At 46.8% G+C, this 22,263-nt stretch overlaps 1 protein-coding gene across 2 annotated transcripts in view; it reads right to left on the bottom strand.

Moving 5' to 3' along the window:
• The window catches only part of plekhd1 (pleckstrin homology domain containing, family D (with coiled-coil domains) member 1), a 77,270-nt gene that overhangs the window by 46,021 nt on the left and 8,986 nt on the right, over nt 1–22,263 (bottom strand). For both annotated transcript variants that reach the window (XM_052027479.1, XM_052027488.1), the window contains exons 3-4: nt 6,950–7,039; nt 756–832 (exon numbers count right to left, since the gene is read on the bottom strand). In XM_052027479.1, coding sequence (XP_051883439.1) covers nt 756–832; nt 6,950–7,039 — 167 coding nt within the window. The remainder of the gene's footprint in view (nt 1–755; nt 833–6,949; nt 7,040–22,263) is intronic.

Raw genomic sequence — 22,263 nt, 5'->3', positions numbered from 1 at the left:
CAGCACATCACAGAAACCAGCCTCCCCTCCGTGGACTCTGTCTATACTTCTCGCTGCCTCATAAAGCAGCCAACATAATCAAAGACCCCTCCCATCCTGGACATTCTCTCTTCTCCCCCCTCCTACTGGGCAGAAGATACAAAAACCTGAAAGCACGTACTACCAAGCTCAAGGACAGCTTCTATCCCACTATTATGTCTTATGAACAGTCCCTTAGTATAATAAAATGGACTCTTGACCTCACAATCTACTTCGTTATGGCCTTGCACCTTATTGTCTGCCTGCATTGCGCTTTCTCTGTAACTGTAACACTTTACATTCTGTTATTGTTTTCCCTTGTACTACCTTGATGTACTGATGTGATGAAATGATCTGTATGGATGGCGTGCAAAACAAAGTTTTTCACTGTACCTTGGTACATGTGGCAATAATAAACTAATTACCAATTTTGACTCATATGAGACACCGGGCTGTGAAATGTGGTGTGAAAGCCATGTTCTTCCTGATTGTTCCTTCCATCTTAGTGCTGTCACTGACAATTTGCAGCACCAGTCCACTCACCCAGGCCAGCTGTGGCCATCCAGATATCCAGGCTGCCTCTAAGAACATCAAAGGTTCTTAACTTGCCGGACTTAAAATCCGGTTGCAGTTTCTTCAAATGTACCAGGTTCACTTGTTTAAGTTAATTCTGCTGGCCCATTTTACAGGTCTGTCCAATCTATCCTCCAGCTCCCCAGTGAGCCTCGTATACTTACACCTTTCCGGACTCTTGCAGCATCTGCAGCCAGTGCTGTTGATCGAATTCGGTCTCTGCAGCAAGTAAAATATTCCCCTAAAAAGGAAGGGCAGAGAGTTTGCATTAATGCATCCTCGTCACTAAACCACGCTGAAAGCACTGAGTTCTACATGTGAGAATCAGAGAGCTAGTCAAATGTATAAACTGGTCAAGGAAATGGTTTGATTCTTCCAAACAAAGAGGTTAGGAAGGACCGGGGCAACAAATGGAGGCTGTCTAAGGCTAGAGATAGTTTTCCACCAGAGAACTGTGCACCCCTGCATGGTGTTCATCCAGTTGCACACAAGAGCAGACCAGTCTTGCAGGGGCAAGGATCACCTCGGGTAAAAGACCTCTTGCTACTGCTAACTGTGGCCGGAGTCTTCTCCTGGACTAGATTTGGTTGACACAAAGGATCTTGACTGGGTGCATCACAGCCTGGGTACAGCAATTCCAATGCATAAGAAGGCCAGAGGCTGCAGAGAGTAGTGGACACAGCCCGGTCTATCACAGGCACAGCCCTCTCCACTATTGACAGCATCTACAGGAGGCAAGAAGGCAGCATCTGTCATTAAGGATCTCACAGCTACCGTTGGGCAGGAGGTACAGAAGCCTGAAGTCCCACACCACCGGGTTCAGGAATAGCTACTTTCCTACAACCATCAGGTTCTTGAACGGACCTGCACAACCCTAACTCTACCTCAGCAAGGGAACACTACAGACCACCTCTTGCACTACCATGGACTTGTCTGTGATTGCATCTTTTTTTTTGCACTAAGGTCTTGCTTTTGCACAGTCTGTTTTTTCACTGTATGGTATAATTTATATATAATTTAGATTCTGTGTGTTGTCTGTACCTCGGCGCCTGTGCTGCTGCTGCAAGCAAGTTTTTCATTGTACCTGTACCTCACCATACTTGTGCACATGACAATAAACTCAACTTGGCTTGACAGCAGAACCAAGTTATGCTTATGCACTTTTTATTGAGTTCAGTGGGGTCAGTCTCTATCAGCTGCATTAATATGGTGATTCTTGTAAGAGTCATGGAGTCATAGAAACAAGAACAAGCTCTTTGGACTATGCCAACCATCAAACACTCATTTTACACTAATTCCTTTCCATCCTCCCCATATTCCCAGTAATTCCCTCCAGATTCTACTCACCTACACATAGAATCATAGAGTCACACAGCACAGAAACAGGCCCTTTGGCTCAACTCATCCACATTGACCAAGGTGCCTACCTGAGCTGGCCCCATTTACCCGCATTTTGCCAATATCCCTCTAAACCTTTCCTATCCACGTACCTGTCCAAAAGTCTGTTAAACACTGTAATTGTACCCACCACTACCACTGCTTCTGGCGGATCATTCCACATAGCCACCGCCCTCTGTGTGAAAAAGTTGCCCGTCAGGTCCCCTTTACATCTTTCCCCTCTCACCTTAAACCTGTGTCCTCTATTTTATTCTACCCTACCCTAGGAAAAAGTCTGTGACTATTCACCCTATTTTTGTTCCTCATGATTTTAAAAACCTGTATAAGGCCACCTCTCAGCCTCCTTCGCTCGGGGGAAAAAGTCCCAGCCTATCCAGTCTCCCCTTATAACTCAAACCCTCCACTCCTGGTAATACCCTCGTGAATCTTTTTTGCACCCTCTCCAGTTTAATAACCTTCAAGGAGTTGAAGAAACATTTCCCAGATCTTCTTCCTGACTTGGCCTGGGTTTTGCCTGTACTTTCAGTATCACCGGGTCACTTCATGGCTGTAGGAGGGACAAGGAACTGCCTGTTTTATTTATTTCCCTCAATAATAGTTGCACTAACTCTCTTATGCAATAGGACATCCTTTAATTGGCTTCATTCCGGTCTTTATGGCTTTGCCTGTGTCTGGATTGCAGTGGACCAGGCCTTCACTTAACTGAGGACAAAACAACAGGGGCTCCTCCAGGTCACTGATCCCAGAGATGACAGCTGATTCACCATCTGACTCCAGTTACCTCCATTTCCTCAACCCCCTTTGCTAACAATTAACTACTGATCTCAGTTAATTACAGTCTCAGATTTCCAGCATCTGTAGGTTTTTTTTTAACCTTTAATCAACTATTAATCCCAGTTTTGACATTGACAATTGGTGTCCAAATTCCACAGATGCTTGGGATAGAGTGTCAGGTTCCCCACCCTCTGAATGAGGAAGGGTCTCCTGACATCAGCCCTGCGTTGTTGGGCTCAAAAGTTAAGGTCCTGCTATCCTGCTCTGGACTGTCCCACTGGAGAATATAGCTTCTGAACATCAACCTCATCAGATCTGTTCCTCACTAGTAGATCACCCATAATCTTCAAGGAACCCCAGCAATCTGCCCACGTCACTTAACCCATAGCCCATAGCTCCATGAAAGTAGCAACACAAGTAGATAGGGTGGTAAAGACGGTGTATGGTATGCTTGCTTCCATCAGTCAGGACATTGAGTATAAAAGTCAGGAAGTCATGTTGCAGCTGTTTAAAACTTTAGTTAGGCTACATTTAGGGTATTGTGTGAATTTCTGGTCACCCCATTATAGGAAGGATGTGGAGGCTTTGGAGAGGGTGCAGAAGAGGTTTACCAGGATGCTGTCTGGATTAGAAGGCATGTGCTATAAGGAGAGGTTGGACAAACTTGGGTTGTCTTCTCTGGAGTGTTGGAGGTCAAGGGTAGACCTGATAGAGGTTTATAATATCATGAGAGGTATAGATAGGGTGGACAGTCAGAGTCTATTCCCCATGGTGGAAATGACAAATACCATAGGTTTAAGGTGAGAGGGGGAAAATTTAAAGGAGATTAATAAGGCTTTTTTTTTTACACACACAGAGTGGTGGGTGCCTGGAATGTGCTGCCAGGAGAATTGGTGGAGCCAGATACGATAGCCATGTTTAAGAGGCATTTAGACAGGCACATGACCTGGCAGGGAATGGATGAATATAGACCATGTGCAGGCAGATGGGATTAGTTTCATTTAGCATCATGGTCAGCATGGACATTGTGGGCCAAAGGGCCTGTTCCTGTGCTGCACTGTTCTAAGTTCTGTGTAACCCCTTTAATCCCAGTGTCATCCTGGAGAATTCCTGCTGCACACCTTCCAAGGAAAATAACTCTTCCTTGAATGGCAAAAGGATTCTTTTCAGGAGTGTTGCTGATGTAGGAAGGATACACGATTAGAGTGTGAGAAGGCGTAATTGGTACTGGTATTGGAATTAGTTTATTATTGTCACTTGTACAGAGGTACAGTGAAAAACTTGTCTTGCATACTGATCATACAGAAAGGGAGGGGAGACTTCAGTGACCACACTGATTTGGACAAGGCCAAGAGATTATTGAAAGAATTCACTCAGGTTAATTAATTCACAGGACTCTATTTACTTATTGAATTCTAATATAATTCATTTACTATTTCACCCAAGTCATTTTGCTCATTGTTCCTGCCTGCCCCACAGCTCACCAACATATAATGTAATTAACTTAATGGTTTATGTTCACTGCACTGCGTATGATTGAATGAATTGGTTTCAGATACATTAAGCTGGGCAATCAAAATTCAACGGTCCTGGCAGTCCTATTTAAATCGTGACATTGCAGGAACTGTGGATCCTGCAGTATCAGAACTCAGTCGCAGTGGGCTGGCTCCAGTAACTCTCTGAACCCACAATCCAACCCCCAACCCCCCCGCCATTCCCAAGGCTTCTGAAGCCCTTTCCCCAAATATTCCTGGGGTCTCTGACCTCCCCCTCACCCCCCTCCCTCCCCGACCACTCCTGGGGTCTCTGACTCCTCTCTTGGCCACTCCCGGCATCTCCGTGCCACCTCCCCCACCCCAAGTCTCAGCCACTCCTAAAGCTCACACAGCCTGCCAACCCAAGGGAGACCCACTGCCTTCTGTTCCTGAAGCCGACTTCAGAAAATTACCGCAATTTATTGAAATTAAATATCAATCTTCCATAACTTGACGTGCTGTGAACAGTTTCTAATTATTGAAATTCTACAGTGTAGGTAAGACCTTTCACACGGACAAACCAAAGCAGCTGACAGATCTCAATGACACTGTAGGCCATCTATAGCTCAAAAGGGGCAAGGATTGCTGAGATTTCAGGCACAGGACATCAATCTAAAGCTGTCTCCCCAAACTATTGCCTCAGCAATTTACCCAATGACCTGCGGATCATAAACTACACAACAGATTTACTGGGATGCTGCCAGGATTCGAGGGCCTGAGTTATAGAGAGAGGTTGGGCAGATTAGGTCTTGATTCCTTGGAACGTAGGAGGCTGAGGGGTGACCTTATAGAGTGCATAACAACATGAGGGGCATAGATAGGGTGAATGTACACAGTCTTTTTCACAGGGTGGGGAACCAAAAACTAGAGGGCATAGGTTTAAGGTAAAAGATTTAAAAGGAACCTGAGGGGCAACTTCTTAAAGCAGAGGGTGGTACTATATGGAATGAGCTGCCAGATGAAGTGGATGAAGCAAGTACAATAACAACATTTAAAAGATTGGTTAAGTACATGGATACGAGGGGTTTAGGGGGAAATGGGCCTAACCTTAACCTTAAGGCAAATGGGACTAGCTTGGGGGCACCATGGTTGGCATGGACCAGTTGGGCCGAAAGGCCTGTTTCCGTGCTGTATGACTCCATGACTCTCTAGGACTTTATATTAAACTATGCAAGAACCAGACAGTGTTTGCTTTTGTTAGAATTGTATAAGAGAGAGGCAAGGCAAAATTCAGTCAGTCTGACTGACCTCTCGCAAAGAGATACATCAAGAACAGATTATCACTCAAGATATTCAGCAATGATTTTACCTGTCAGGTTCCAGTTGTGTAATGTCTGAAAGCAAAGTGGATTTGTTCAAGTACTTATCACTGTTCCTGAAATGGTCTCTAAGAGAATTATTGTGGAGGGGGACTGGGTGGGAAAGAGTGGAGTGAGGCCACGCCCAGGGTTAAATGTTGGGCAGGGAGAACTGAGAGAGGGGAACCATTGGACATTCATGTACTTAGATTTTAAAAAGGCATTTGAGAAGGTGCCACGTGTGAGGTGGCACATAAATTAAGAACAAGCTATTGGAGGAAGTCTGTTGGCATGGATTGAAAACGTGGATTGAACCAGGTAACAAGAGGCAGCACAAGTCAATAGGGTGGTAAAGAAAGTCAAGGCACTGAGTTCAAGAGTCAGGAATTTATGTTGCAGTTCTATAAAACTCCAGTTAGGCCGCATTTGGAGTACTGCATTCAATTCTGGTCGCCCCATTATAGGAAGGATGTGGAGCTTTGGGAGGGTACAGAAGAGATTTACCAGGATGCTGCCTGGATTAGAGGGTATAAGCAATAAGGGGAGGTTGAACAAACTTGGGTTGTTTTCTCCGAAGCGGCGGAGGCTGAGGGGAGACCTGATAGCAGTTTATAAAATTATGAGAGGCACAGATAGACAGTCAGTCCTGATGAAGGGTCTTGATCTGAAACGTTGACAGTTTATTTCTCTCCATAGATGCTGCCTGACCTGCTGAGTTCCTCCAGCATTTTGTGTGTGTTGCTGTAGACAGTCAGTATTTTATTCCCAGGGTAGAAATGTCTAATTACCAGAGGGCATGCATTTAAGGTGAAAGGGGGTATGTCCAAAGGAGATGTTTGGGCAAGTTTTTTTTACACAGAGAGTGGTGGATGTCTGGAATGCACTGGCAGGGGTGGTGGGGGAGGCAAATACAATAGAGGCATTTAAGAGGCTCTTAGATAGGCACATGAATGTGCAGAGAATGGAGGGATATGGACATTGTGTAGGCAGAAGGGATTAGGTGTCATTAGTTTAATTATTTTGGCACAACATCGTGGGCCACAGAGCCTGTCCCTGTGTTGTGTTCTTTTATGTCCTAAAGGGGATCTGAGTGTGTCAGGGGGGCAAGGTGGATGGGAAGGAAAGGGGTAAGGGGGTAGGAGGATAAATAGGCACCGGGAAGGGGCAGCAGGGAGAAACAGACTTCTTTAGCTACCCTAACTTGCCCTTTCAACTCTAAACCCACTGCCTCCTGCCTCGGCCAGCTTCCTGGTTGTTATTTCATCTTGACTCTCCCCATCCCATGGGAAAGACCCACGGGCTATTTCCCCCAACTGCCTCAATCAATTTTCCCACCAGTGGCTCTGGGCTTACGTGGAAGTCATCATGAGAAATCTTCATCACAAAGGGCATGTTGGGCTCCTCCTTTGCCTCCACAATACATCCGCCCAGCGGAATCACTCCCTGCAAAACAAGATCACAGTACGAGACCGCAGTTAGGTACTGAGGACACTCCACAACCGCAGCCAGATTCACGGAACATTGGGGTTCAACATTAGTCTCACAATCGGCCAAGGTTGCCAAGTGGTGTGGAGCCTGTCACGTAAACCAGAGGCCATTGGTTCAATTCCCCACACCATCTGTGAATGATTGAACTTTGCATTGACCTATTGTTGAAAGCAAAATTATAACCAGAGACTCAGCAAAAGACTAAAATGGTCAAAAGAAGGGATAAAATTGATTTTGACAGAGAATGTGTGTGTAATATCAAAACAAGTAAAGATTTTCCATGGATATGTAAGTAGGAAGAAGGTGGCTAAGGTAGCTGTGGGCCTGTAGATAACAAGGGTGGTGAATTAATTTGCAAAGAAATGGCAGGTATGTTAAATTAATTTTTTTTGCATCAGTCTTCACTGTGGAGGACACCATCCCTAAGATAACAGATGGGTTATTTTCAACTAACAGGGAGGAACTTGTAATAATTCCAATCACAAGTGATAAAGAATTAGAGAAACTCATGAGACTAAAGGCGAACAAGTCCCTAGGACCCAATGGTTTGCACCCAAGAGTTTTAAAGGAATTGGCTGCAGACAAAGTGGACCCATTGGTTGAAATATTTCAAAACTCACTAAATTCCAGGAGAGTACCAGGAGATTGGAAAACAGCCAATGTGACTGCCTTGTTCAAAATGGGGTGGGGGGGTGGTGGAGGGAGACAGAATGTGGGGAACTATAGGCCAGTTTAACATGCTTGAGTCGATAATCAAGGAGGAAACAAATAATTATTTAGGAAATCTGCATATAATCAAACCTAGTCAACATGGTTTTATGAAAGGTAAATCAGGTTTGACAAATTTGCTCAAATCCTTTGAAGATTTGACAGGGAGAGTCGATAGAGGGGAACCTGTAGATGTAGTGCATTTAGAATTCCAAAAGGCATTTGACATAGTGCCACATCAGAGGCTGGTACATAAATTAAGAGCCCAAGGTTTTGGAGGACGTGTGCTAATGAGGATTGAAAACTGGTTGTGACATAGAAAAAACAGAATTGGAATAAATGCGTCCATTTCAGGCTGGTGGGACGTAATTAGTGAGTACCCCAGGGGTCAGTTCTTGGTCCTCAGTTGTTTACCTTTTACATTAATGATCTGGAGGAGAGAATGAAATGTAAGGTTTCCAAGTGTGTCAATACAAAACTAGGTGAAAGGGCATGTTGTGATAAAGCCAGTTTGATTCTGCAACAGATCTAGATAGATTGAGTGAGAGGGTGGTCAAAACCCCATCAAATGGAGTTTAATATGGGGAAGTGTGAGGTCGTACCATTGGGTAAAAGAAATCTAAAGGAGGATTATTATGTAAATGGAGAGGGACTGCAAATGAGTGAAGTTCGAGGGATGTAGGTGTTCTAGTGCATGAATCACTAAAGGTTAGCGGGCAGGTCCAACAAGTAGTTAAGGTCAATGGCATGTTGGCTTTTATTGTGAAGGGGTTGGAATTCAAGAATAGAGAGGTTTTGTTACAGTTATACTGGGGTCGGTGAGACCGCACCTGGAATAGTGTGCATAGTTTTGGTGGAAAGGGTACAGTAGCATTGGGGGTAGTCCAAAGGGGATTCACCAGGCGAATTCCTGGGATGAGAGGGTTGTCCCATCAAGAGAGAGGCTGGGCAGTTTGGGTTTGTATTACTTGGAGTTCAGAAGAATGAGGGGTGACCTATTCAAAGATATGAGATCCTAAGAGAGATGTTGACAGGGTAAATGTTGGGATGTTTCCACCTGTGGAAGAGCCACAGACAAGAGGGCACAACTCAAAAAAGGGGCTGGTCATTTGAAATTGAGGGGTATAGAAATTCCTGCTCTCAGAGGGTGGTGAATCTCTGGAACTCTCTGCCTCCGAGGGTGGTGGAGTCCAGATCATTAGATGTACGTAAGGTGGAGATATTTGAAAGATCAGGGAACTGAGGGATATGGGGAACTGATACAGAAGAGGAGATGAGGTAGCATAGACCAGCCATGATCACATTTAATGGCAGGACAGACTTGAGGGGCCAAGTGGTCTACTCCTTCTCCTGTCAACAAACAGAGTTAACTATTGAAAAATATTCATAACAATTAGTCTAACTTGCCAAAATCTATGAAAGTTGTGAGGAGGTAGGTTAATGTTGAGTTAATGACCATCGATGCGTCTCAAAAGGAGACAGGTCAGGAGGGAAGGAGGAATCCAGTCACCCAGCCCAGGGAACAAACACATGGAAATGTGGAAAACACTCCAAGGGTTGGAGTCAAACCTCGCACAAAGATGGTTGTGGTTGTCGCAGGAGAACCAACCCAGACCCAGAACATCTCTGAAAGGAGTTTCTCAGGGCAGTGTCCTGAGCCTGACCATCTTCAGCTGCTTCATCAATGACCCTCCTTCCATCATTATGTGAAGTGGGAAATAGAGTCATATACACAGAAACAGGCCCTTCGGCCCACCAAGTCCCTGCCGACCTTCTTGCCCATCTACACTAATCCCATTTGCCTACATTAGGTCCATTGCCTATGCCTTGCCTATTTATGTGTCTGTCTGACATAAAACAGTTCAGCACAGGAACAGGCCCTTCGGCCCACCATGACTGTGTTGAATACAACACCGAATAAAACTAAATCAATACTGCCTGCACATGATCCATACCTCTCCATTCCCTGCATATTCAGGTGTCCATCTAAAACCCTCTTAAAGCCCACTTAAACAGCCCCCACCACTACTTCTGACAGCCCATTTCAGGCACCTACCACTCTTTGCGTAAATAAACTTTGTCCCACACATCTCCTTTAAACTTTCCCCCTCTCACCTTAAATGCATGCTCACTGGTATTTGACATTTCTACACAGATTCTGGCTGTCTACCCTATCTATGCCTCTCATGGTTTTCTAAACTTCTGTCAGGTCTCCCCTCAGCCTCTGCTGCTTCAGAGAAAACAACCCAAGTTTGTCCAACCTCTTCTTAAAGCTCATACCCTCTAACCCAGGCAGCATTCTGGTACTGCACCCTTTCCAAAGCCCCCACACCCTTTCTGTAATGGGGCGGCCAGAATTGCACACAATACTCCAAGTGCGGCCAAACCAAAGTTTTAAACAGCAACTACATGACTTCCTGGCTCTTAGACTGAATGCTTCTTAAACATAGTGATTGTATCTGATTCCATCACCTTCTTTGACAGTGAGTTCCAGATATCTACCACCCTTGGTGTAAAAAACTCACCCCTCTGATCCCCTTTAAAACTTCTTCCCACCTTAAACTTATGCCTTCCTGTTTTTGATACCTCTACCTTTGGGAAAATATTTGCTGATCATTGCACAGTTTTCAGAATCATAGAATGTCGACAACACCGCTCACCGTGACCACATTGGCTCTCTGTTACAACAGCCCATTAGTTCCAACCCCTGAACCTTTCTCTGTAGCCTTGCAGATTTTTATCCACCATGTACTTCTCAATGATGAAGGCGATGATGGAACCTCCTCCACCACACCTGCAGGCAGTGTGCTCCAGATTCCAACTACGCGCTGTGGAGAAGGGATTTTCCTCGAGTCACACTGAATTCTCTTTAGTTTATACTGGTGGCTTCTACTCCTTGGCCCCTCTGTTAACGGGAGCAATCTTCTGCTGTCCACTCCATCCAGACCCCGCCTCATTACATAGACTTCTCTCACATCTGCCCTCAGCCTTCTCCACTCTGCAGACAACAGTCCCAGCCTCTCTAATCTCCCCGTCACTGTAGTCCCAGGAACCATTCTCGGAAATCTCCTCTGGAGCATCTCTAATACCTCCATGTTCTTCCAGTAATGACTGGAATTGTACACAGTGTTCCAACTGAGGCGGGGCCAGTGTGTTATAAAGGTTCAGCATGACTTCCTTGTTTTTACACTCAATGCCTCTGTTGCTAAAGCCCAGAACTGTGCAGGCCTTATTAATTGTTTTCTCAGCCTGCCCTGCCACCTTCAATGACCTGTGCACCCACAATCCCAGGTCCTTCTGCTCCTGCATCCCCTCTAGAACAACATCCTTCATTCTATATTATCCCTCTTCATTCTTGCACCGAATTGCGTCACCTCACATCTCTCAGCAGCAAACTTGATTTGCCATGTGTCTTCCCACTCCACCACCATGTTTATACAATCACACAGGCACAGAAACAGGCCCTTTGACTCACCAAGTCCACGCCAATCACCACGCACCCATTTACACTAATCCTGCATTACTCCCATTCTATTCTCCCTACATTCCCACCAACCCCTCCCCCCACCATTGATTCTACCCCTCACCCACACGAGGGATGATTCACAGCGGCCATTTACCCCACCAACTGCTGCTGCTTCACCGTCATTGGGTCTAAGTCCCGGATCTCCCCCCCCAGCAGCACTGTGGGAGCACCTTCTCCTGAAGGACTGCAGCTGTTCAAGGTGGCGGCTCACCCTACATTCTCGGGGGCAATCAGGGACGGGCAATAAATTCTGGCTTGCCGGTGATATCCAGATCCCACGAATGAGGAATAAAAGTGTGCAACCAAATAGCAGTAAGCGTCTGAGGGGCTGAATGGCCTCATCTTGTTCGTTGGCTCCCCGACTATGCAGTCAGACCTCTCTGACCCTCCACTCCCAGCCAGTAAACACTGTGTCCCATCACTACCTGCAGTAGCCCGGTCAGAGATCAGCCCCCACCCTGGTCCTGAGCCCAGTCGCCTTACAGAAGGCGAGCACAGACTGCACACCCAGACTTCAGCAGCACAGCAGGGAAGGACCAGCTCACTGAAGGAGCAGCTCTATGGAACATAGAACAGGACAGGAACAGGCCCTTCGGCCCACAATACCGTGCCAAACTAATTAAACTAATTGCCTGCACAAGGTCCTCATCCCTCCCTTCTCTGCACATTCTCTTAAACGTTCCTATGCTATCTGCCTCCACTATCACCCCTGGCAGTGTATTTCAGGCACCCACCACTCTCTGTGTAAAAAAACCTGCCCCGCACATCTTCTTTGAACTTACCCCCTTCTCACCTTAAATGCATCCCCTCTAGTATTTGACATTTCGACCCTGGATCACGTTTGCTTTGACAAGGTAATTCAGGGCTAATATTTGGGACAAACCACAAATTGCTGGAGGAACTCAACAAGCCAGTCAGCATCAGTGGAGGAACTGTCAACGTTTCGGGCCGAGACCCTTCATATGGGCTTAGAGAGAGGAGTGGGTGTGCTCAGTTGTAGCCAATCAGGGGGTGGGGGAGGGGAGGAGGGAGGGTACCCAGGGCCAGCAGTGATATAATTATAGTCAGGTCAGTGAATTACACCAAGGCAGGGTGGAGACAGGAAACGTGGGATAATGTAGAAGTTAGAAGATAATCAAGTATGGGAGGTAAATAGTGAAGGGCTGTAGAGTTAGGATCAAAAACAAATGCAGAGCGTGGGGGAGGGGAGTGGCTGGGATGGGATGGCATGGAAGCACCAAGAAGGTGGGAGCTGGGGGAGTGGGAGGGAGAGGGAGGAGATGGAGAGAGGGTTACCTGAAATGGGACAACTCAATATTGCATTCCATTAGGCTGACTGACCTGCTGAGTTCCACCAACAACCTATGGTTTTCTTCAGATTCCAGCATCTGCAGTTTTTTGTTCCTCCCCAATATTTGGAGGCAGTTGGTTTGGGTACTTTTTGACTCAACTTTTGCCATTTTTCCTATAATTTGCATGCAGAGAAGCTGGCCCAGCCTTGAGTGTCCTCCCACTGGCCTGGTACTGCAGCTGATGGTAAGATTAACCTCAAGGTAACAGGCTGCAGTCTGTGCTTAGTCTCGGCAGCCCTTTAGTGCTTGTGTCATGTCTGGGTTTTGGTCGGATTCTCTCACCTTCGCCCCCCATTCCCCCCCCGGTGTTGGTGGTGAAGAGGAAGAGGTAACAGGACACCAAAACCCTCAGGGCTTCGAGGGAGAGGCAGCATGAAGCTGTGCACCACAGCCCAGCCCCACTAACCTAGGGCACATCTAGAGCCGCTGGAGGGACTTGCTGAACATCAGCCCTGCATCTGGCACCTAGCTCTCGGTCAGTGCTGGAAACAACCAGCTTACTACCGTTCTCTGCTGCCAGGGTGGTGGTGGAGGCAGAAACAATAGACGTGTTTGAGAGGCTCTTAGACAGGCGCATGAATGCACAGAGAATGGAGGGATATGGACATTGTGCAGGCAGAAGGCATTAGTTTAGTTAGGCGTCATTAGCTTAATTAGTTTGGCACAACATCGTGGGCTGAAGGGCCTGTTCCTGTGCTGTACTCTTCTATGTTCTATTGCTACTGGCTAATCCCTGTACCCCAGTGCCACTTCCTATTTCCTGCTCCCTGCTGGTACTCCCTACACCCTGTTCCCTGCAGTTACCCCCGCTCCCTGGAATGACTCCCTACTTCTTGCTCCCAGCTCCCAATGTTACTTCCTGCTTCTACACCCCTGTTGTCATTTCCTACTCCCTGCTCCCAAGGGTGACTCTCTACTCCCTGTTGCTGCTCTGTGCTTGCCGCTGCCACTCCATACTTCCTTGTCGCGGTGCCCCACAAGGCTGCGTCCTCAGCACCCTACTTTACTCCCTGTACACTCACAACTGTGGGGCCAGATTCTGCTCAGACTCCATCTACAAGTTTGCAGGTGACAGCTCTGTAACGAGCTGTATCTCAAACAATGACAAAATGGAGTACAGGAAGGAGATAGGGAGCCTGGTGGCATGGTGCCAAAACAACAACCTTTCCCTCAACGTCAGCAAAACAAGAGAGCTGGTCATTGACTTCAGGAAGGGAGGTGGAGTACACACCCCTGCATGTATCAATGGTATTGAGGTGGAGAGGGTTGAGAGCTTCAAATTCCCAGATGTAACGCGTGACATCAGCAGGTAAGGTGCAGGCAGTTTAAAAAGCAAACCGCCATATCCAGCGGGCAGCGTCGGAGCAGGCAGCAGAGTGAGAGGGAGCAGAGTGTTTGGGCTTTGGCTCAAGGGGCTTAGGCATAAAGGGGCGAGGAGAAGTAGGTGACTTGAGTTAAGGAAGGGTATGAGTGCGGTTTCCTGTACTTGGTGTCAGATGTGGGAGTTCCAGGAGTCTCCCTGCCTCCAGGAAGGCTACATCTGCACCAGGTGTGTCGAGCTGCAGCTCCTGAGGGACCATGTTAGGGAACTGGAGATGTAGCTCGATGATCTTCGGCTGGTCAGGGAGAATGAGGAGGTGATAGAAAGGAGTTATAGGCAGGTGGTCACACTGGGGCCACGGCAGTCAGGCAAGTGGGTCACAGTCAGGAGGGGGAAGGGGAAGAGTCAGGTACTAGAGAGTACCCCTGTGGCTGTACCCCTTGACAATAAGTGCTCCTGCTTGAGTACTGTTGGGGGAGACAGCCGACCTGGGGGAAGCAACAGTGGCAGTGTCTCTGGCACAGAGTCCGGCCCTGTGGCTCAGAAGGGTAGGGAAGGAGAGAGGAGGGCAGTAGTGATAGGGGACTCTATAGTTAGGTGGGCAGACAGGTGATTCTGTGGACGCAGGAAGGAAACTCGGATGGTAGTTTGCCTCCCAGGTGCGTGGGTCCGGGATGTTTCAGATCGCGTCCAAGATATCCTGCAGAGGGAGGAGAACAGCCAGAGGTCGTGGTACATATTGGTACCAACAACATAGGTAGGAAAAGGGATGAGGTCCTGAAAAATGAATATCAGGAGTTAGGAAGGAAGTTGAGAAGCAGGACCTCAAAGGTAGTAATTTCCGGATTACTGCCTGTGCCAAGTGACAGTGGGTATAGGAACAGAATGAGGAGGAGGTTAAATGCGTGGCTGAGGGATTGGAGTAAGGAGCAGGGATTCAGATTTCTGGATCACTGGGGCCTCTTTTGGGGCAGGTATGACCTGTACAAAGAGGACGGGTTGCACTTGAATCCCAGGGGGACCAATATCCTGGCGGGGAGGTTTGCTAAGGCTACTGGGGAGGGTTTAAACTAGAATTGTTGGGGGGTGGGATCCAAACTGGAGAGACTGGGCAAGAAGCATTTGGCTCTCAAATAGAGAAAGCTTGTAGACAGTACGAGAGGGAGGACAGGCAGGTGATAGAGAAGGGACGTGCTCAGACTGACGGTTTGAGATGTGTCTATTTTAATGCAAGGAGTATAGTGAACAAGGCGGATGAGCTTAGAGCTTGGATAAATACTTGGAGTTACGAGGTGGTGGCCATTACAGACACTTGGATGGCTCAGGGACTGGAATGGTTGCTTCAAGTGCTGGGTTTTAGATGTTTCAGAAAGGACAGGGAGGGAGGCAAAAGAGGTGGGGGAGTGGCACTGTTGATCAGAGATAGTGTCATGGCTGCAGAAAAGGTGGACGTCATGGAGGGACTGTCTACGGAGACTCTGTGGGTGGAGGTTAGGAACAGGAAGGGGTCAATAACTTTTCTGGGTGTGTTTTATAGGCCATCCAGTAGTAACAAGGATATTGAGGAACAGATAGGGAAGCAGATCCTAGAAAGGTGTGAGAATAACAGAGTTGTTGTGATGGGAGATTTTAACTTCCCAAACATTGATTGGCATCTCCAGACAGTGAGGGGTTTAGATGGGATGGAGTTTGTTAAGTGTGTTCAGGAAGGATTCTTGACACAATATGTAGATAGGCCTACAAGAGGAGAGGCTTTGCTTGATTTGGTATTGGGAGATGAACCTGGTCAGGGATCAGACCTCTCAGTGGGTGAGCATTTTGGTGATAGTGATCATAATTCTATCTCCTTTACGATAGCACTGGAGAGAGATAGGAACAGACAGACTAGAAAGGCGCTTACTTGGAGTAAAGGGAATTATGAGGCTCTCAGGCAAGAAATTGGAAGATTAAATTGGGAACAGATGTTCTCAGGGAAAAGTACGGAAGAAATGTGGCAAATATTCAGGGGATATTTGTGTGGAGTTCTACAATAGGCATGTTCCAATGAGACAGGGGAGTCATAAGAGGATACAGGAACCGTGGTGTACAAAGGCTATAATAAGTCTAGTCAAAAGGAAAAGAAAAACTTACAAAAGGTTCAGAGAGCTAGGTAATGTTAGAGATCTGGAAGAGTATAAGGCTAACAGGAAGGAGCTTAAGAAGGAAATTAGGAGAGCCAGAAGGGGCCATGAGAAGGCCTTGGTGGGCAGGTTTAAGAAAAACCCCAAGGCGTTCTACAAGTATGTGAAGAGCAAGAGGATAAGATGTGAAAGAATAGGGCCTATCAAGCGCAGCAGTGGGAAAGTGTGTATGGATCCGGAAGAAATAGCGCAGGTATTTAATGAATACTTTACATCAGTATTCACTATGGAAAAAGATCTTGGTGATTGTAGTGAGGACTTGCAGCAGGCTGAAAAGCTTGAGCAGGTGCTGGAACATTTGGAAAGCATCAAGTTGGATAAGTCGCCAGGACCAGTTGAGATGTACCCCTGGCTGCTGGGGGAGGCGAGGGAGGAGATTGCGGAGCCTCTGACGATGATCTTTGCATCATCGATGGAGATGGGAGAGGTTCCAGAGAATTGGAGGGTTGTGGATGTTGTTCCCTTATTCAAGAAAGGGAGTAGAGATATCCCAGGCAATTATAGACCGGTGAGTCTTACTTCAGTGGTTGGTAAGCTGATGGAGAAGATCCTGAGAGGCAGGATTTATGAACATTTGGAGAGGTATAATATGATTAGGAATAGTCAGCATGGCTTTGTCAAGGGCAGGTCCTGCCTTACGAGCCTGATTGAATTTTTTGAGGATGTGACTAAACACATCGATGAAGGGAGAGCAGTAGATGTAATGTATATGGATTTCAGCAAGGCATTTGATAAGGTACCCCATGCAAGGCTTATTGAGAAAGTAAGGAGGCATGGGATCCAAGGGGACATTGCAATGTGGATCCAAAACTGGCTGGCTCACAGAAGGCAAAGAGTGGTTGTTGAAGGGTAGTATTCTGCATGGAGGTCGGTGACCAGTGGTGTACCGTAGGGATCTGTTCTGGGACCCTTACTCTTTGTGATTTTTATAAACGACCTGGATGAGGAAGTGAAGGGATGGGTTAGTAAGTTTGCGGATGACACAAAGGTTGGATGTGTTGTGGATAGTATGGAGGGCTGTCAGAGGTTACAGCGGGATATAGATAGGATGCAAAGTTGGGCTGAAAAGTGGCTGATGCAGTTCAACCCAGATAAGTGTGAAGTGGTTCATTTTGGTAGGTCAAGTATGATGTCAGAATATAGTATTAATGGTGGGACTCTTGGCAGTGTGGAGGATCAGAGGGATCTTGGGGTCCAAGTCCATAGGACGTTCAAAGTGGCTACGCAGGTTGACTCTGTGGTTAAGAAGGCATATGGTGTATTGTCCTTCATCAATCGGAGAATTGAATTTAGGAGCCGGGAGGTATTGTTGCAGCTATATAGGACCCTGGTCAGACCCCACTTGGAGTACTGTGCTCAGTTCTGGTCACCTCACTACAGGAAGGATGTTGAAGCCATAGAAAGGGTGCAGAGGAGATTTACAAGGATGCTGCCTGGATTGTGGAGCATGCCTTATGAAAGCAGGTTGAGGGAACTCGGCCTTTTCTCCTTGGAGCGAAGGAGGATGAGGGGGGACCTGATAGAGGTGTATAAGATGATGAGAGGCATTGATGGGGTGGATAGTCAGAGGCTTTTCCCCAGGGCTGAAATCGTGGCCACAAGATGACATAGGTTTAAGGTGCTGGGGAGTAGGCATAGAGGAGATGTCAGGGGTAAGTTTTTTTACTCAGAGTGGTGAGTGCATGTAATGGGCTGCCGGCAACGGTGGTGGGGGTGGATACGACAGGGTCTTTTAAGAGACTGTTGGATAGGTATATAGAGCTGAGTAAAATAGAGGGCTATGGGTAAGCCTAGTAATTTCTAGGGTAGGGACATGTTCGGCACAGTTTTGTGGGCCAAAGGGCCTGAATTGTGCTGTAGGTTTTTCTATGTTTCTATGTATCTTGGTACATATCAATAATAAACCAACTCCTATTCCTAATTCCTATTTACTCCCTGCTCCCTACTTCCTGGCTTCCTGTTCCTCAGTGCTATTCCCTATTCCTCGCTCCTTACTCCCTGCAACTTCCTAGTCATTCATGCTCCATCCATCTCCCTTCCACTACACTCTACTACTTCTCTGTAGATTCCCTGCCACTCCTTCCTCCCCGCTCCCTTACTACACCCTGGTGCTGATCTGTATTCCCTGCTCCCTGCTGCTATTCCCTGCTAACACTCCCTACTCTCTGACACCCACTCCCTACTATTCTCCTCTACTTTCTGCTCCCAGCTGCCACTCTCTGCAAGGTGCAGAAATAGGCCACGGCCCCTCAAGCCTGTCCCACCATTGCTGATCTGCCCCAGGCCTCGATGCCTTTTCTGTGCCAGTTCCCCATCACAGTCAATTCCCCAATCTTTCAAAAATCTATCTTGCCCCCTCTTTAAATCCCCCCCCCCCACTGATCTGGCCTCCACACCCTTCCAGAGTAGAGATTCACCACCCTCTGTGAGAAACAATTCCTGCCCACCTCAGTTTTAGATGGTCAGCCCCTAATCTTGTTACTGTGAACCCCTCCTTTCAGATTCTCCCACTAGTGAAAACATCTCAACATCTACCCTGTCATATCCTCTTGGGATTTTAGGTTTTAATAAGACCGTCCCTTGTCCTTCCAATCCTACTGTATCCTTTCTTCGATAAGGGGACCAAAACTGTGCAGTTGTGGCCTCACCCACACCCACACCCAGTACAGCTGGAACTTCTGAGCTGCTTCCCTCCTCTACCACCCGCTGCATCTGCCTGCTAACGTTTTGTGATTCATACACTAGAACATCCAGATCCCTCTGTACTTTACTCACCTGCAGTCCTTCTCCACTTCAATCCTTTTGATTCCTCCTACCAAAGTGCATGACCTCACACCTTACATTTCATTCTCTCCTCCAGGTCATTCATGTAAACAGTAAACAACTGAGGGCCAAGAACTGATGTCTATTACTCCACTATTTATCTCCATCCAGCCTGAAAAGGACTCATTTATTCTTATGACACCAGGGCAAGGACAGCTTCTGCCCCACTGCTATAAGGCTCTTGAATGGACCTCTCATAATGATAAAGATGAACTCTTGACCCCACAGTCTACCTCGTCGTGGCCGTTGCACCTTATTGTCTGCCTGCACTGCACTTTCTCTGTAACTGTAACACTTTATTCTGCATTCTGTTATTGCTTTTCCCTTATACTACCTCGATGTACTAATGTGATGAAATGATCTGTCTGGATGCCATGCAAAAGAGGCTTTTCACTGTACCTCGCTACATGTGACAATGATAAACCAATTCCAATTATTTTCTGCTCTTTCCTGTCACACTCTGATTTCTATTCTTCCCTCTCTATTTTTGCCACTGCTCTCATTTCTCTTAGATATATTAAAATTCTGTTCACTGGAACCATCCCCCCCATTAGTTTAAAGCCTATTTATGTGATCCTTCTCCCTATCCCTGATCCCTATTTCCTATTCTGATGCCTCCTCCTTGATACCTCCTCTTTGATACCTTTTGCTACTCTCTATGCAGGCTGTTCATCCCTCTGGCGTCCTGCTGTCCCTTCTGCACAGCTTATCCTGTTCCAACGATTACCAGATTGAGTGAATTGGGCCGAAGGACCTGTTTCCATGTTGTATTCCTCTGTAACTCTTTGCTTATCCAAGTTCTCCTGAAACCTGGACTATTCCCTGGGGTTCTTGCTCAACCCTTCCTTGAGGCAGCAAGTTCAAGCTGTTCCCATTCCCTGGGTCAGGACTCGCTACTGGATTTAATCTCAAGCAACACACAAGATGCTGCTGGAACGCAGTGGGTCAGGCAGCATCTGTTGAGGGAAATGGATGGTCAACATTCTGGATCAAGACCCTCCATCTCAGTCCAGATGACTCGAAACATCAACCGTCCATTACCCTCCACAGATGCTGCCTGATCCTCTCAGTCCCTCCAGCATCTTGTGTGTTGCTCCAGATTCCAGCATCAGCAGTCTCTTGTGTCTCTGGATTTAATAACCGCTCTGTTATATTTACAATCCCTAGTTCCAGACCGCACAGCAGAAACCACAGTGGGCCCTGGCAGGAAGTGGACTTGTGACTGGAGCTGAGGGGTCGTAAACTACAGTCTATGGTTGGGTGAAGAGATTTTCCACGTTATAGCAATGTTACAGCAGGTACGCTCCCACATAACAAGCCCACATGGAGTATTGGCCTGTGGTAAGCACTGCGGGAATCAGTGATTGGACCGTCACAAAGACAAGGTCAAAGGGACAAACACTGAACTACATTTACAGCACGGGTCTATTTATAGAAAGTCATATTAAACAGAAAAAAAATTAATAAGCTTTTCATCTTTGTTGAATAGCACAGCGGCGAGGCAGGCAACTGTTGGCTGAATCTCAGTCTTCCACTGAAAGGAGATGTCACTCTGCCATGGGTGAAGCCATTGATTGAGTAATGTGGTGACTCACTCGTCTCAAAGCACGTCTGCTGCTGGCCAACTCATTCATGGAAATAAATCATCCTGATTTCTTGAAAAGCCGCTGCAGTTTTACAGATGATGTTTAGAAAGCTCAGCGATTCAAACCTCAGTCTAGGGTGGAATCATTTAACACTGGCTATTCCCCAAAAACATGCAGTATCGCTGGATTCTCAGGCCTCATCACCACCCTAAAACCAAAGCAAAACCAAACCAAAACCAAATCCAAATCCACAATCAAAGCGAAAGCACTGCAGCTGCCGAAACCTGAAATAATGTCAAACATTTCTGGAACTGCTCAGCAGGTCAGGCAGCATCTGTGGAGAGAGAAACAGAGCTAATGTTTCAGGTCATCCAGTAAGGGCAGTGCAGACGTGAGGGGCCAAATGGGCCACTCCTGCTTTAGTTCCTTATCTCAGTAGCCTTTCATCGGAAAGGTTGTTGACCTGAAACACAAACTCTGCTCCTTCACAGATGCTGCCTGACGGGCTGAACACTTCCTGTCCTATTTTACTGTTCGTTGACAATATCCAGGACTCAGCACTGCCCCCAGGAGGCCAGGAAGATTAAGCATGGATGTAAAGCTCGTAATATCAGATGAACAATAACAACCTGCTTTTGTTCTGACGAAGGGTCTCGGAGCGAAACATTAATTCTGTTCCTCTCTCCACAGATTCTGCCCAACCTGCTGAGGACTTCTTTTTATTCTACCTCTTTCTTCCCCTCCCCTACCTTTTCGTTCTGGCTTCTGCCCTCTTCCTTTCCAGTCCTGATGAAGAGTCTGGACCCGAAATGTCGACTGTCCATTTCCCTCCACAGATGCTGCCCGACCCGCTGAGCTCCTCCAGTGTTCAGTGCGTGTTGCTGGAGGATTTCCAGCATTTTCTGTTTTTATTTTGGATTTTCAGCACTGCAGTTTTTTGATTTTCAATCTGATTTTGTACCTGATGTATTATCTCTTTAACGTACACTAATTATACAGAAAAATTGATTGTGGATTGTGTCACATACCCTGGGCTGCAGTAGCAGGATTGACAAAGCTTAGGGAGGATATTACCTACAAGGAATGGCTGATGATTTCAGCCAGAGGCCAACATCACCATGTCTCCGACACACTGGAGAAATGGGACCCAGGTCCTCATTCTTTCCTGAGGGGTTTTATATCTCAGTGAGTCACTCCTGACAATCTTGGTATCTAACCCTCCTCGGTGCCTTCATAGCCTTCTTATTATATGGACACAACACTCACAGTGCGGTCTAACCAAGGAGTGATCTGAAGCTTGTTACAAAATGGAAATATTCAGATTAAACAGTCAGTGAGTGAAATTCTCACCCACTGCATGTGGTGAGCCTCTCCATAGCTGCTAATTCCTAAACTAGCTCCCAATGTTAAAGAAAGAAACTGGCACATTAGCCTTAAGGGAGTGGAGTATTTCTCCAGTACTCATCTGTAAAGTTATCTTAATGGTGCAGCAGCTTCCTGCTGCGAGATGGGTTTACATTTATATAGCGTCTTTCATGACCTGGTGTCTTCACGAATGAAGCACTCATAAACTGAGGTAGGTACAGTTCCAAAGACGGTCTTTGGCCGTGGGAGACTTAAAGTCAACAAAATGATCTTCTCCATGACTGTAATGGAGGAACGGTTTGTTGCAACCAGTTCGTG

Source organism: Pristis pectinata, chromosome 1 (genome assembly GCF_009764475.1).
Source record: "Pristis pectinata isolate sPriPec2 chromosome 1, sPriPec2.1.pri, whole genome shotgun sequence".
Classification (NCBI taxonomy): domain Eukaryota; kingdom Metazoa; phylum Chordata; class Chondrichthyes; order Rhinopristiformes; family Pristidae; genus Pristis; species Pristis pectinata.
This window is presented reverse-complemented; position numbering and strand designations above follow the sequence as displayed.